At 47.0% G+C, this 11,901-nt stretch overlaps 1 protein-coding gene across 3 annotated transcripts in view; it reads right to left on the bottom strand.

Annotated features, from left to right (window-relative positions):
* Window positions 1-10,842: 10,842 nt before the first annotated feature.
* The window catches only part of TENM2 (teneurin transmembrane protein 2), a 523,470-nt gene continuing 522,411 nt past the window's right edge, over window positions 10,843-11,901 (bottom strand). For all 3 annotated transcript variants that reach the window (XM_068417288.1, XM_068417289.1, XM_068417290.1), the window contains one exon: window positions 10,843-11,604. In XM_068417288.1, the coding sequence (XP_068273389.1) occupies window positions 10,843-11,604 (762 nt within the window). The remainder of the gene's footprint in view (window positions 11,605-11,901) is intronic.

The raw sequence follows: 11,901 nt of genomic DNA, 5'->3' as shown, positions 1-11,901 counted from the left end.
TCCCTATTTAACTATGCCCTAACTGGGCACAGTCTGGGACAAATAATTTCACCTGGGACTTGCTTTTTTGGAAATGTGCTGATCACTTTGCCACAAAGTGCATCCATGCAGGCAGATGCTCTTCTGGTCAAGTCTGCTGCATGGGCAACTCTGTCTCTGTTTATCCCGCACTGAGGGCTAAACAATAACCAGTTGTTCTATCATGCAAGACCCCTCCCCAGCTGAGAAAGGGAACTGGGAAAAGGAGGGAAACTCATGGGTTGAAATTTAAACAGATTTAATAAAACGAGAAAACCAATATCGATACTGATACAAAAGACTCAAAGTTATACTCAGCCCATAGAGTGGTGGCAAGTTCCTCCAGAGATCACAACCATTGAGAAGAGAGAAGAAGAGGAGAAGAAGAAGAAAGAGGGAGAGGAGAGCAGAGCAAAGAGGCCCCCCCACCCCCAGCAGCTTTCCCACTTACAGTGACCCCGCCATTAATGTTACAGAACACACCTGTGGGCCAGCCTGGGGCAGCTGCCCTGGCTTTCACTGCTGATGGCCTTGATCACCACCCCACAGCTGGCCACAGACTGAAACAACATGGAACAGAAAAGGGATTCTATAATTTTATCCCCATGAAACCAGAACACCATGCTTAGTGATCCAACAAGGCTGCTTAACTCTTTGACTTTGTTGTACAGAAAACAAAGCTCTGGGACATTTTGTCCCTTTAGTAGTAGTAGTTAAGGTCTTACCTTCTGACATTTTTTTTTTTTTTTTTTTTCCTCCTGTTTCCCACCTCACATGACTGAGGAGTAGAGCAGTGGCACTGATCAAACCCCAGGGGATTTCAGGAGTCCCCCGAAGTATATTGGGAGAGCGTACAACCATCCTGCTGTATTAAAACCAAACCCACTTTTTATCTTTTATTATGTTTTCTGATTTATGGTTTCATACATTCTTAGGTGTCTACGCAGGAAATAAAACGCTGAGGTAGTTGTTAGCAAATACTCTTGAACACACCTGAGGTGCTCTAGTGTAAAAAGCCTCTTGTATCTGACTCCTAAGCTCACCGTAGAAGGAGAAGCCTAAAACGTACAGAGGCACCAGTTGCACCAGGCGTCAGGAAACCAGACTCGGAAAGCTTTGTGGTTCTGGGGCGAGGAGCTCACAGTCCCGCTGGTGGCTGGCTTTGGTGGCAGCACCTTAACACAGGGTTAAGCAGCTCCGGGCCCTCCAGCTTTTGTTTCTGTTCCCACCCTTACTGACAGCTCCAGCTGTGTGTGGGAAATATCATCTCTCCCCTAGACAAACTACCCAGTCCCTGATCTTTCCTTCGGGAATTATTTTTTCTTTTATCCCATCATCCCAGGTTGCAGCATGACCCACCAGACACCTGCACTTGCACAGTGAAGCAGCCAACAGACTGACTTAAACCACACAGGCTTCTTCAAGGGGCTTGTGTTGAAGCTAGCAGAGGGTGGAAGAGAAAGAGTGATCAATAAAGAAATTTTTAAAACTAATTAAAATAAAAGGACAGCTGGAAAATGAGTGTGGGAAGGTTTAAGACTGGCTCATCATAAGCAAATCAAACTAAATAAAGGTTTCTGACAAAGAGGAAGGTTTAATTCATCCTTTAATTAAAGCCTCAGGCAGCAGATTCTGGATTTCTATGGTAAATTTCAAGCTACCTTTGTCATGCTCTTTACCATGAACAGCAGTAGTAAACATAATGCAGCTCTTTATGCTACCCTAAGCACTGAAAAAAATGAGCAGAATCCCCCACATTTGTTTATTAAGTAGTAAATATATTGCTTACTTTTGTAAGTGTGTAGGATAAAAATTGTGTATCTATCTAAGGGAAAAGTCAAGAATGTCACATGGCATCTAAAACAAGAGTGAAAAGTAAAGGCAAGAGACCTAGGGGTGAGCCTGGAAGCTACAGCCTTAAGGAGCCTCAGCCACTGCAAGCCTTGTGAAAATACAAGTGTGTTTGCAGCACCAAGCCTGTAGGACTCCGTCCAAGTTGACCCTTCCCCACCCTTCCAGCCCTGAGCCCCTCGTGCGGCGCAGGAGGACGCAGGAGTTCTCAGGCTTGCACTGACCAGATGCTCTTTGAGCTACAGCTGCATCACCGCACGCAACAACAACCTGCCAGGTCTGAAATAATGTTTTCCAATCCTTTGCTCTGGGTATTTTTTTTTGGTGATGCTGTTCAGAAGTAACTTGCCGTAATCGGGTGCTGAAAGCGAGTGTGTGGCGGGGCCGTTTTACACAGGGCTGTTGATGAAACAGGGTGAGATCCTGCGGTGCGTAGGACAGCCCCCAGCCATTGCTGAATCAGGGGTCTCCCAAGCCACGCGTCAATATTTACACCAGCACGTTCAGGCCATCCCCTGCCCCAGGCATGGCTGGCTCTAACACGCCAGCGTCGTTAACCCCCGAAGGCAGGAAAACCCTCCAGCAGCTGAGCTCTGCCTTGGAAGAACAGGACACATTGCAGGACATCTTTGATAGGGATAGTCCTCGTGATTCCTGGAGCTGTCAGGACTGCCACGAGCACGTCCCTCAGCCACAGGTGTGCTCTGTGTCGCCTTCATGATCCTTGGCACTTTGTACACCCGCACCAAAGATCTCCGTCTTTCAGCAAACAAGCCTGCAGCAAGGGAATAAATTCCTGACTATGACCTTTGGGTGCTCTGAGATTTTTTTCACCTACTAAAAAAACCAGGATGGGTTTTTTTTTCCCCAAACAACCCTTATCTCTGTTGTTTTCTTAGACCCTTGGGTGCCCACTGGAAGCACTGCACTGCAGTCACCCCTTGGTGTTGCTGGGAAGGTTGGACCTCTGTCTTCCCTGAGTGTGGGGACATCCCCTGCAATGTACACTAGGAGTTGAATGTGTGTTTTCTACCGTGCAATAATTGGGAGCTGCTTAACCCAAATGGGAGCGTGCCCCAGCGGAGCTGGAGCTGCTGCCATAGCGGTGAGTGTCTCCGATCCCAGCATGAGCCCCTGCACCAGGTGCGGGGCTGGGGCCCCTGGCCACCCCGCACAGCTGAAGCTGCTCTGTGTGATTTGCTGTGGGGCTCAGCACAGGGCAACGCTGACACTTCGCATTTCTGTGAACATCAGCACGGCAGCATGAGCTCTCTGCCCAGCTGCGGTGGGGGACTTGGTGACATGGAAAAGGCTGATATACTCAGTACCTTCATGGCCTCTGGCCTTTCCTGGTATGATCTGCCTTCAGCTTGCCCAGGGAGAAAGTCTGGAGCAAGGAAGCCTTACTCTCTGTGGAGCAGGATCAGGTAAGGGAGCAACAAATGGGACATGGACAGGTCCCTGGGACTTGGTGGGATGCACCCAGGAGAGCTGAGGGAGTTGCTATCTTTGAAGGGTCATAGCAATTGGAGGAGGTTGGGGCAATTGGGGCAGAGTGGCTGATAAACCAGAGAGTCTTCTGCTATCCAGGGGGACAGGCTGAAGAAAGGTGCTGATGGGAACCTCATGAAGTTCAGCAAAGGGAAGTGCAGAGTCCTGTACCTGGGGAGGAACAACCCCAAGCACCAGTACAAGCTGGGGGCCACCCACCTGGAAAGCAGATTTCCAGAAAAGGACCTGAGGGACAAGTTGACCATGGGGCAGCAATGTGCCTCTGTGGCAAAGCAGGCCAACAGCATCTTGGGTTGCATTAGGCAGAGCATCACCAGCAGGTTGAGGAGGTGATCCTTCCCCTCTGCTCAGCCCTAGTGAGACACATCTGGAGTGCTGGGTCTGGTTCTGGGTGACCGTGTGCAAGACAGACATGGACATACTGGAGAGAGTCCAGCAAAGGGCCATAAATATGATGAAGGGACTGAAGCATCTGATGTAGGGGGAGAGGCTGAGGGAGCTGGGACTGCTCAGCCTGGAGAGGAGGTGGCTCAGGGGGGGTCTTGTCAGTGTGTATGAACATCTGAAGGGAGGAGTAACGATGAGGGAGCTAGGGTTTTCTCAGTGGTGCCCAGTGACAGGACAAGGGGCAACAGGCACAGGCAGAAATACAGAAAATTCTGGTTAAACATAAAAAGTACTAATTTTACTGTGAGGGTGACCAAGCACTGGAACAGGTTGCCCAGAGAGGTGGTGTTCTCCATCCTTAAAGATATTCAAAACCCAGCTGGACATGGTTCTGAGCCCCTGTTCTTTACAGCAGGTGATCCTCACCCATCCTGTGACTCTGTGAAACCTCAAGAAAGGAGCTGAGCTCCAAGCCCTTCATCAGCCTCCACCCACACCACCACCCCCTTCTTTTTAATAAGGGCCCTGTGCTGTGTCAGGTGTGAAAACTCTCCTCTCACATGCTTTGTCAGGGACTTTTTAATGGCCTGCCTTCCCCACCTGGGCAGAGACTGAGGATGTCTTCAAAAAGATCGCTACAGTCCACAGAGGCAAACAGGAATCTGATTTTTATCTCTAGGAAGAACTTTTGATAGATGAAAATGTCTCATTTATCAGGAGGAGCCTATTGAGTCATTGACTGTTGCTGACCACTAGAAAAGAGATAGGTGGATTACTGATTTATAGCACTGGGCAATATTTCTTAATATTTTACTTTCATGTATCTGATTGCTTCAGTTGATGAAGTTTGGGGAGAAGTATTTGACACAGTCACAAGGCCTGGGCTTCAGCAGAACAGGCAGTAGTACAGCCAACACAATTCTGCTGGCAGATTTGCTTTTTATATGCAACCACAAAATTAGACTAAAGCCTGCCAGAAGCTGTCATCTAAAGATGTAAAACTTCTGTAAATATAATTTCTCCAATAGCAATGCTGCTGAGCAGCCGTAACACAGCACGGAGAGTGTTACAGTATACTGCCTGCCACCTTCTGTACTCATGATGGCTTAACTGCCACTTCCATTGTAAATCCTATTTGTTACGGATTTATAAATTGGCTGCATTCGCTTGCTTCTCTCTGAAAGCTGGCACACAGCTCTCTCCCATGGTATTTTTTACCACATTTTACTTTATTACTTGCTTTTTTTTTGTCCGTGGCTCAGAAGCACCGCAGAAGTAGCCTGACCCTAACCCCAGAACCATTAAATACTCAGTAGAGGCTAAGATGCTGCACAAATATTTTAACAAACAAGGAAATAAGGGAAAGCCTAACCTGCTACACTAGATACATTTTGAAGAGCTACTGCAGAACTTCTGGCAAGAGGAACACCCCAGCCCTGCCTCAGGAGGTGTGGGGAAGTCTGGGCTGGGCTGGTGGCACCTGCTGAGCACTGGTGAACTGAAGCACGTGGGTGAGTGCAAGGCAGCTGCTGGGGCACTGGCTCTTGCCTTGATGCAAAACCCACATTCCCCAGGTTAAGAAGTGGCTCTCGGGGCCGGCGGTTGCAGAGGTTGACCGGCCTGCAGCGTGCAGGGTGCTCGCAGGCAGCCACCCAAACGGTGCGTGGGAGAGGCTGGCAGGGTCGAGTCCCTGCCTCCGCTGCCATGCTGGTTCCTTGCCTGGGCCATCTGGCTGAATGCCTGATTGGGGAACCTGAGCACATCACACCGGTGCTTCCACCTCTCAGTTTTTATTTATTTTTGGTGGTGGTGGGGAGGTTGAACTGGCATAGTGAGCTCTTGGTCAGCTGAGATTAAAATTACCAACTTGGCCCCTTAGTCTGATGGGTCCAGCTGTGAGGCTGCTGCAAAGCTTGTTATGATGACTGTGGTGTGACCCAGTCTCGACTGCTTGTTAAATACCGCTTGCTTTTCCGAGTAGCTCAGGTAATCATCTGTCAGGTCTTGCTGTGGACACACACAGTTTGTGACCATGACTCTGGATCTGCCCAGCACTGCCGCGCTGGGCTAGGCAGACGCAGAAAAGGTTTTATCAACACAGAGGAGTTTGTGCTTTGACACTGGCAATGGTATTTGCCTATCTAGAGCTCTTGGTCATGTTGAAGCATTGCATAAAACTATGTTTATGAGGGAGATGACAGACATACATGGTAAGGGAGAGAGAATTGTTTAGATATTATGGACCTAAACAAGCAGTTAGGGCATATAAGGTATGTCCACTGGTACCTACCAACACCAGGAGCCTCCTGTGCCAGCCGCTGACCCATGGAGCCACCTGCTAGAGCCAGTACTCCTTCACTGTTTTCCATGGGCTGAAAGTGACTGTAAGGCTGCAAGTTCTCTCTGCTAATTCAGAGATCTGGCAAGTAAAATGTCTTTTGCAGCTGCCTCAGCAACTGTACTGGGGCGGACGATGACCCTGTCTTAAACTCGTCTGTGAGCACGCAGCCCTCGGCACTTGGTGCCACTGAGGTGGAGAAGTGGGTTTGATTCCAGAGGAGTGGCAGATTTCAGATGCAATGAGTAAGGTTTAAACTAAGTAATCCCTGCAAATAAGAACGCTGTATGCTGCAGGCTGTACCTGAAGAGGTTGGGAAGGAACTTTCCTTGTTGGCATCAAACTGAGAGGCAGCCCAGAGGCAGAGGGGTCCCAGTACCTCTTCATTACCCTGCTTAGGTAAAGCCAAGGAGCCTGTTACACTCTACATCTGGCTAGTAAAGCCCCATTCCCCATTCCCATATTTGAAATTGCCCAGAAACATCTACTCTTAGTTCCATCTTTGGAGAAAAAATTACAGCTATAGAAGGTCTTGTCTTCTGCATAAAATCTGTGTTTCCTGAGATTAAGGGCCTTGTGCCTAATATTTGGATGGTGTAGGACTTGTAAGGCCAGTCTACCTTAGTTTGTAAGGTAAGATCTCACCTTTGAACAGAGGCACAGTTAAAATAAAGGCCACCTGAGTATATGACTGACCTTAACAGGTGGTTCTCATGCAAGATCACCAGATGAACACAGGACAGGATGATAGGGTGACAGAAACTTTACCTTTTGAGTTTCCTAGGGCTGTAGCCTCACAGCTGAATGTCGAACATGATCACCACTGAGTGCTTTAGGAGTGTTTGCAAGAAAACTTGCCAAAGGATCAAGCTCACAGAAATTATAGCACAAAGCAGTTAATGCAAATTATTCAATGGTACTCAGTGATGATGTGGTTTTCTTGGGCTCCTGGGGAAGGCTGACGCTTGTTTGTGCAGGAAACTTGACCAACAAACATGAGACAGCCTTGGGAGGAGGCGCTATGGTTGTGTCCAGTGCAGATGAGGGATACCTAGCTCTTCTGCTCTTACAGCAATGATGAGCCTGGGCTACATGAAGATCAGGGGCTTACAGGGTAATATTACAGAGGCAGAATACTGTTGGCGTATTCATTTCTGGCAGGAAGCTTCTGAGAGGCTACATTACCCAAGGAATGGGAGATGAAAACTAACTTTACCAGAGCTCCCACACAGGTTTCAGACTGGCTCTGCACATTCTCAGAGCCCAGCCTGTGTGCATGTGTCAGCTCTTGCCCTTCAGGTAGCAAAGGAAAAAAAAGGTCTAAACGCTTCCTTCCCCATGTTCGTTCCCATGAGACTATCCATTGGCCTGGCCCAGCTTTTAGGAGGAGCTTCTGTTGGTGCCTTTATTTGGGACACACTGAGGCTGCTAAGGTGGCTAACAGGGCACTGCTGGGGGACTGGCGCAGGCAGTGGCAGGAGGCAAAGGCCAGTACCTCGGAGCACCTCACGGACAGAACTGCCATCATGTGGCAGGAGTGCCATGGGGTGCAGCCTTGAGAGGCAAAACACCAGTGGTGGTGAGGAGCAGGGTGTGCTGAGACACGCGCCTACACCGACAGCCAAGTCCCAGGCTTCGGGCTAAGTCAGGAAGCAAAACAGTTTTGAAATGCAAGGTTATAAATATACTAAATTCCTTCAGTTACAGCAATCCAATAGGAAAAAAGGAAACGTACTCTAATGGCGACTTTCCATCTGGTTTAGCTTCAAACAGAAGCCTGCTCTTGGGTTTGTGTTTGCTCTGCAGACACCTCAGCTTACGCTCAAGTGAGTCAGGAAGGCAAACCCACGTTGGTAGCTCTGGGGCTGGCCTGGCTCACACACTGCACCTTCCCACAGCGAGGAGTGCTTCTCAGGCCAGGTCCTTGCACGGCTGCCCTCAGCCCATCCTGATCACAGTGCTGTTGGGGACACAGCCACAATGTCACTGTTAGAGCCACCACTTAACTACTCTCCCATAAGAAGGATCCCAGTTCATGTCTCCTTGGTGTTGCTTTAGGTTAATCACCTGTTCCATACAGAGAAGTGTATCAAGGAGAGGAAAAGTGAGAGCTTTGAGAGGAACAGGAGATACCAATTTGAGGGGAGTGAGGAAAGGGAGGGTTATAAAAAGGCAAAGGGAGAAAGATATCTCAGGATATAGGGGAAACTCAGATGGGACCACAGGAGAAGAGGCAATAAGTGGTTGGCCATGGCCTGGAAACCACAGATAGCCCTGGATAAATGGTCTTTGGTGAGTATTTAGTTAGCGTGACTGGACTGCTTTCAAAAGTTGTGTTGAAGAACACCCTGATGATGTATAGGTTATCTGCAAAGGAGCTGGGCAGGGAGCGTATCCCCTGCAAATCTGTTCCATCTCCTCCCACAGTAATTAATATTAAAAAGTACTTCACTTTTAGTTTAACTAAGTTTCCTTTTGAAGTAGCAGAATCTCTAATTCTGAAGAGTTTCAGCTTTAGGAGAATGGGAACAGAATAAAGGACATGGGGGACTGTGCAACAGGGTCTCATTTCAACCCTCTCAACTGCAAGAAAAATTCCATTCCAAAAAATGACCGAAGCAACTTACCAGTACAGGGCCAGGGTGATCCAGGAAAACTGTGATAATGAAAAGCGTCTCCACCTTGTGATGTCTTATGCCTCCATTAAAAAAGAAGTAACAATACTTCTTTAAGAGGTTTCACTTGTAAAGAACAGGCTGATAATGTAACAGCACTTCAAGTCCATCCGCACAGAAACACATCTGCAGCGATGGCCATACAGGACTTCATCTGAAAATGCACCCAGACTCATCCTTCAGAGGAGGAGTAACAGGGCTTGGGGCCCCAGGGCGTGCGCTGCACAGGGCAAACACATGGGTGTAATGCTCTGCTCAGAACGGGATGGCTCGTGTTTGCACAGCCAAAATGAGATGCCCTTTCTGCTTTAAAAAGGCCCTAGAGTGAATTAATGCCCATCATCAACCCGAGCAGCTTTGTCGATATCATGAATCATTAAAAACCTCATTTGCAACCCCAAAAGCAAAACTGTTCTCAAAATTAAGTAGAGCTCCCCAGCTACATATTTAAATGAGATAAAAGCAGCGGGGCTCTGGTTGATGGATGGTTCCCTTTCAACATCAGGAGTGACTGTTTGCTTAGGAGAGGGTCTTTGATCTTACCTCCAAGTTTTAGATGTGGTAGAAATAAGCAATCTCCCAAAGACGACAGATTTCATGCAGACTTCCTGGCTCACAGCACGGCCTTCCATGTTCCATTTAACGTTACGTTACTGCATTTTCAAACTGTTTGGATGTTACTTGAGTGCAATTAAACTAATTCCAGGACTGAAACATGGCGGTTTGAGGGTCGCTGGCAGGAGATGCGGTTTTGGGTGATGTGTATGCAGGACTTTGCTTACCCTGAGATCAAAGGACCAGCCCTCTGTAGAATCCACGGTACAACAACAGCAAGTCATTTCGACATAAAAGATGCTGTGTGCATTAGGCGACAGCGAGGCACTGATATTTTTTCATTTTTAAAAGATTTCACAATGGAAGACATGTAATTCACAGGAGTTTTAGAGACTTTATTTATGTATAAACAATTTAAACACTTTGCCATAAATTATCTTTGCCTGTCTCTAGTCTTTGCTTAGCAGCAAATTAAAATTAATATAAAAACTCAATGAACAATTCATACATGTATATTACAAAAAAGTTCTTGTACCAAAGTTCTTATTAGACTTTTTTTTTCTTTTTTTTTTTTTTTTTTTTGGTGACTGTAATGTGATTGTCTCAGTTTCTCGACCAAACAAACACACCAATAATTTTTAAATCTGAAACAGTGATTGTGCCTTCTGGCTGATGTATGTACAGGGTGATCTGACGTGGTGCCCATTTGCAATAGTGTAACACAATGCCCACAGCTCTACTGGAACTGATACCAACAAACTACTGAATCTAAACAGACTACACCCTGTAACTGTGTTATACTGTCCACAATGGAAATCTTCAAAGACAAACAGAGTATGAAATTTATTTGTAGTGATTTATAGCCACCATTTTGAATGTTAACTTTACACTCTGCCCTCTTTGAATAAGTTAAGCTTCAGGCCAGACAAGTGGAGGGTCAGAGTGCAAGTGTGGTTTTGTTACTTTTAAATATATTTTTCTTTACTATTTCCAGTGCGCTCTCACTTGCATTCTCATTGTCCTCCAGTTGCTACGCACAAATCACCCCAAAGTCATGTTTTAAATGCACCTGTATTTTGCTTTAAATGAAAACCTCCTGGATATTTATCAAACAAGCAGTCTGAATCACCTGTGTTTCACCAGCTGGTTAGTGACAGTGGCCCACTTGGATTTCTTAGTTTGCTCACATGTGAATGGAGTGAGGTAATACAATACGAGGCCTTCTTTTTTGTTTTTCTTTAGACCCAGAACAAGTGGGTAATATTTCAGGGGTACTTTTTAATTTGTATGGTTAGAGTTTTCAGTCTGGCTTTAGTCCACTTCAGGATGTGGTTTTTAATCACATGAACAGTAGCATCTAACTCAAAAAATATGAGCTTTTTTGCCACTTACTATCCCAAAGTAGCTCAGCCTAGTGCCCCCAGTTAGGTCTTCATCTCCTTAGGAGAGGAGATAACAGTTACGACTACTGATTCATCCAGCAAAGGATGACAGCAGGTTAATTTGTTACCTCTTTCCCATTTCATTCTGTCTTAAAAACTGGATGTTGCTGCTACTGTCTGCTAGCTCTGGGTACTGCTCCACGGGCAGGACATAATATCCCTCGTAACCTTGAACCCTTCCCGTGTTCAGGAGCTGCTGCCTCTCTCCATCTGTCCATACGCGGCTGCCCTCTCGGCCATCCCGTGCCTTCTGCTGCTCCTTGGCCCAGGCTGATCCCAGGGCTCGCTGCCGAGCCTGGTCTAACACTCTCGCCTTTTCCTCGTCCAGCGTGTCGGGGGTGAGCCCGTAGCGGATGTTGATCAGCAGGGTGGAATACTGAAACTCAATATTGGTAAACCTTCGAGTCCTCCCATTGACGAGGAGCGTGGGCTGGGAGACGGTGACGTTGACTCCGCTCTCCAGGACCTTCCGCCCGCTGGTCATTGCGAGGGTGACAAGGTCGCTGTCGGCCGAGCCTATCTTGACAAAGTAATGCGTGTCCTTCCCCTCGATGCTGTAGTGCATTTTTTCCAGGTAGTGAGCACTGTTAAGGACAGAGGCGATCTTTCTGCTATCGTCCGTGGCTATGCTGGAAATGCCAGTGGTGACACGGCCTTCCTTCACAGCAAACATGACTCCCTTCCCAACGATAGGAGTGGTTGTTGCGAACCAGTGACCTGCTTTTTCTCTAATATTGGCATGTAATCTTTTAGATATGACCTGTCCCTCCAGAGCCATGAAAGCCTGGTTGTGCCTTTCTGTCGTCTGCTGAACTCCTGTAATTAGCTGGGGAAAACAAAACAGAACAAAAAAACACCAAAGAAGATACAGATCTGAAAACAGTCATTTCAGGGAGCGATACTAATATTTGCTTTGCTTTTTTAAAGGAAAGCCACGCAGTGAAAAATTCTACGCTATGGGAAAACCACCCTCAGTTACCCACCCCTACACATATCTGTTCAGAATCAGGTAAATACTCATTTGGTAAATTATTTTGCTATCAGTAATACCAAATAAAATAGTTCTCATTAATCCCTTTGTAGCATATATGTACCTCAAATCTCAATTTTGGAAAATTATATG

Source organism: Nyctibius grandis, chromosome 22 (assembly GCF_013368605.1).
Source record: "Nyctibius grandis isolate bNycGra1 chromosome 22, bNycGra1.pri, whole genome shotgun sequence".
Taxonomy (NCBI): Eukaryota; Metazoa; Chordata; class Aves; order Nyctibiiformes; family Nyctibiidae; genus Nyctibius; species Nyctibius grandis.
The sequence above is the reverse complement of the archived record's forward strand: the minus strand, read 5'-3'. Positions and strand labels throughout refer to the sequence as shown.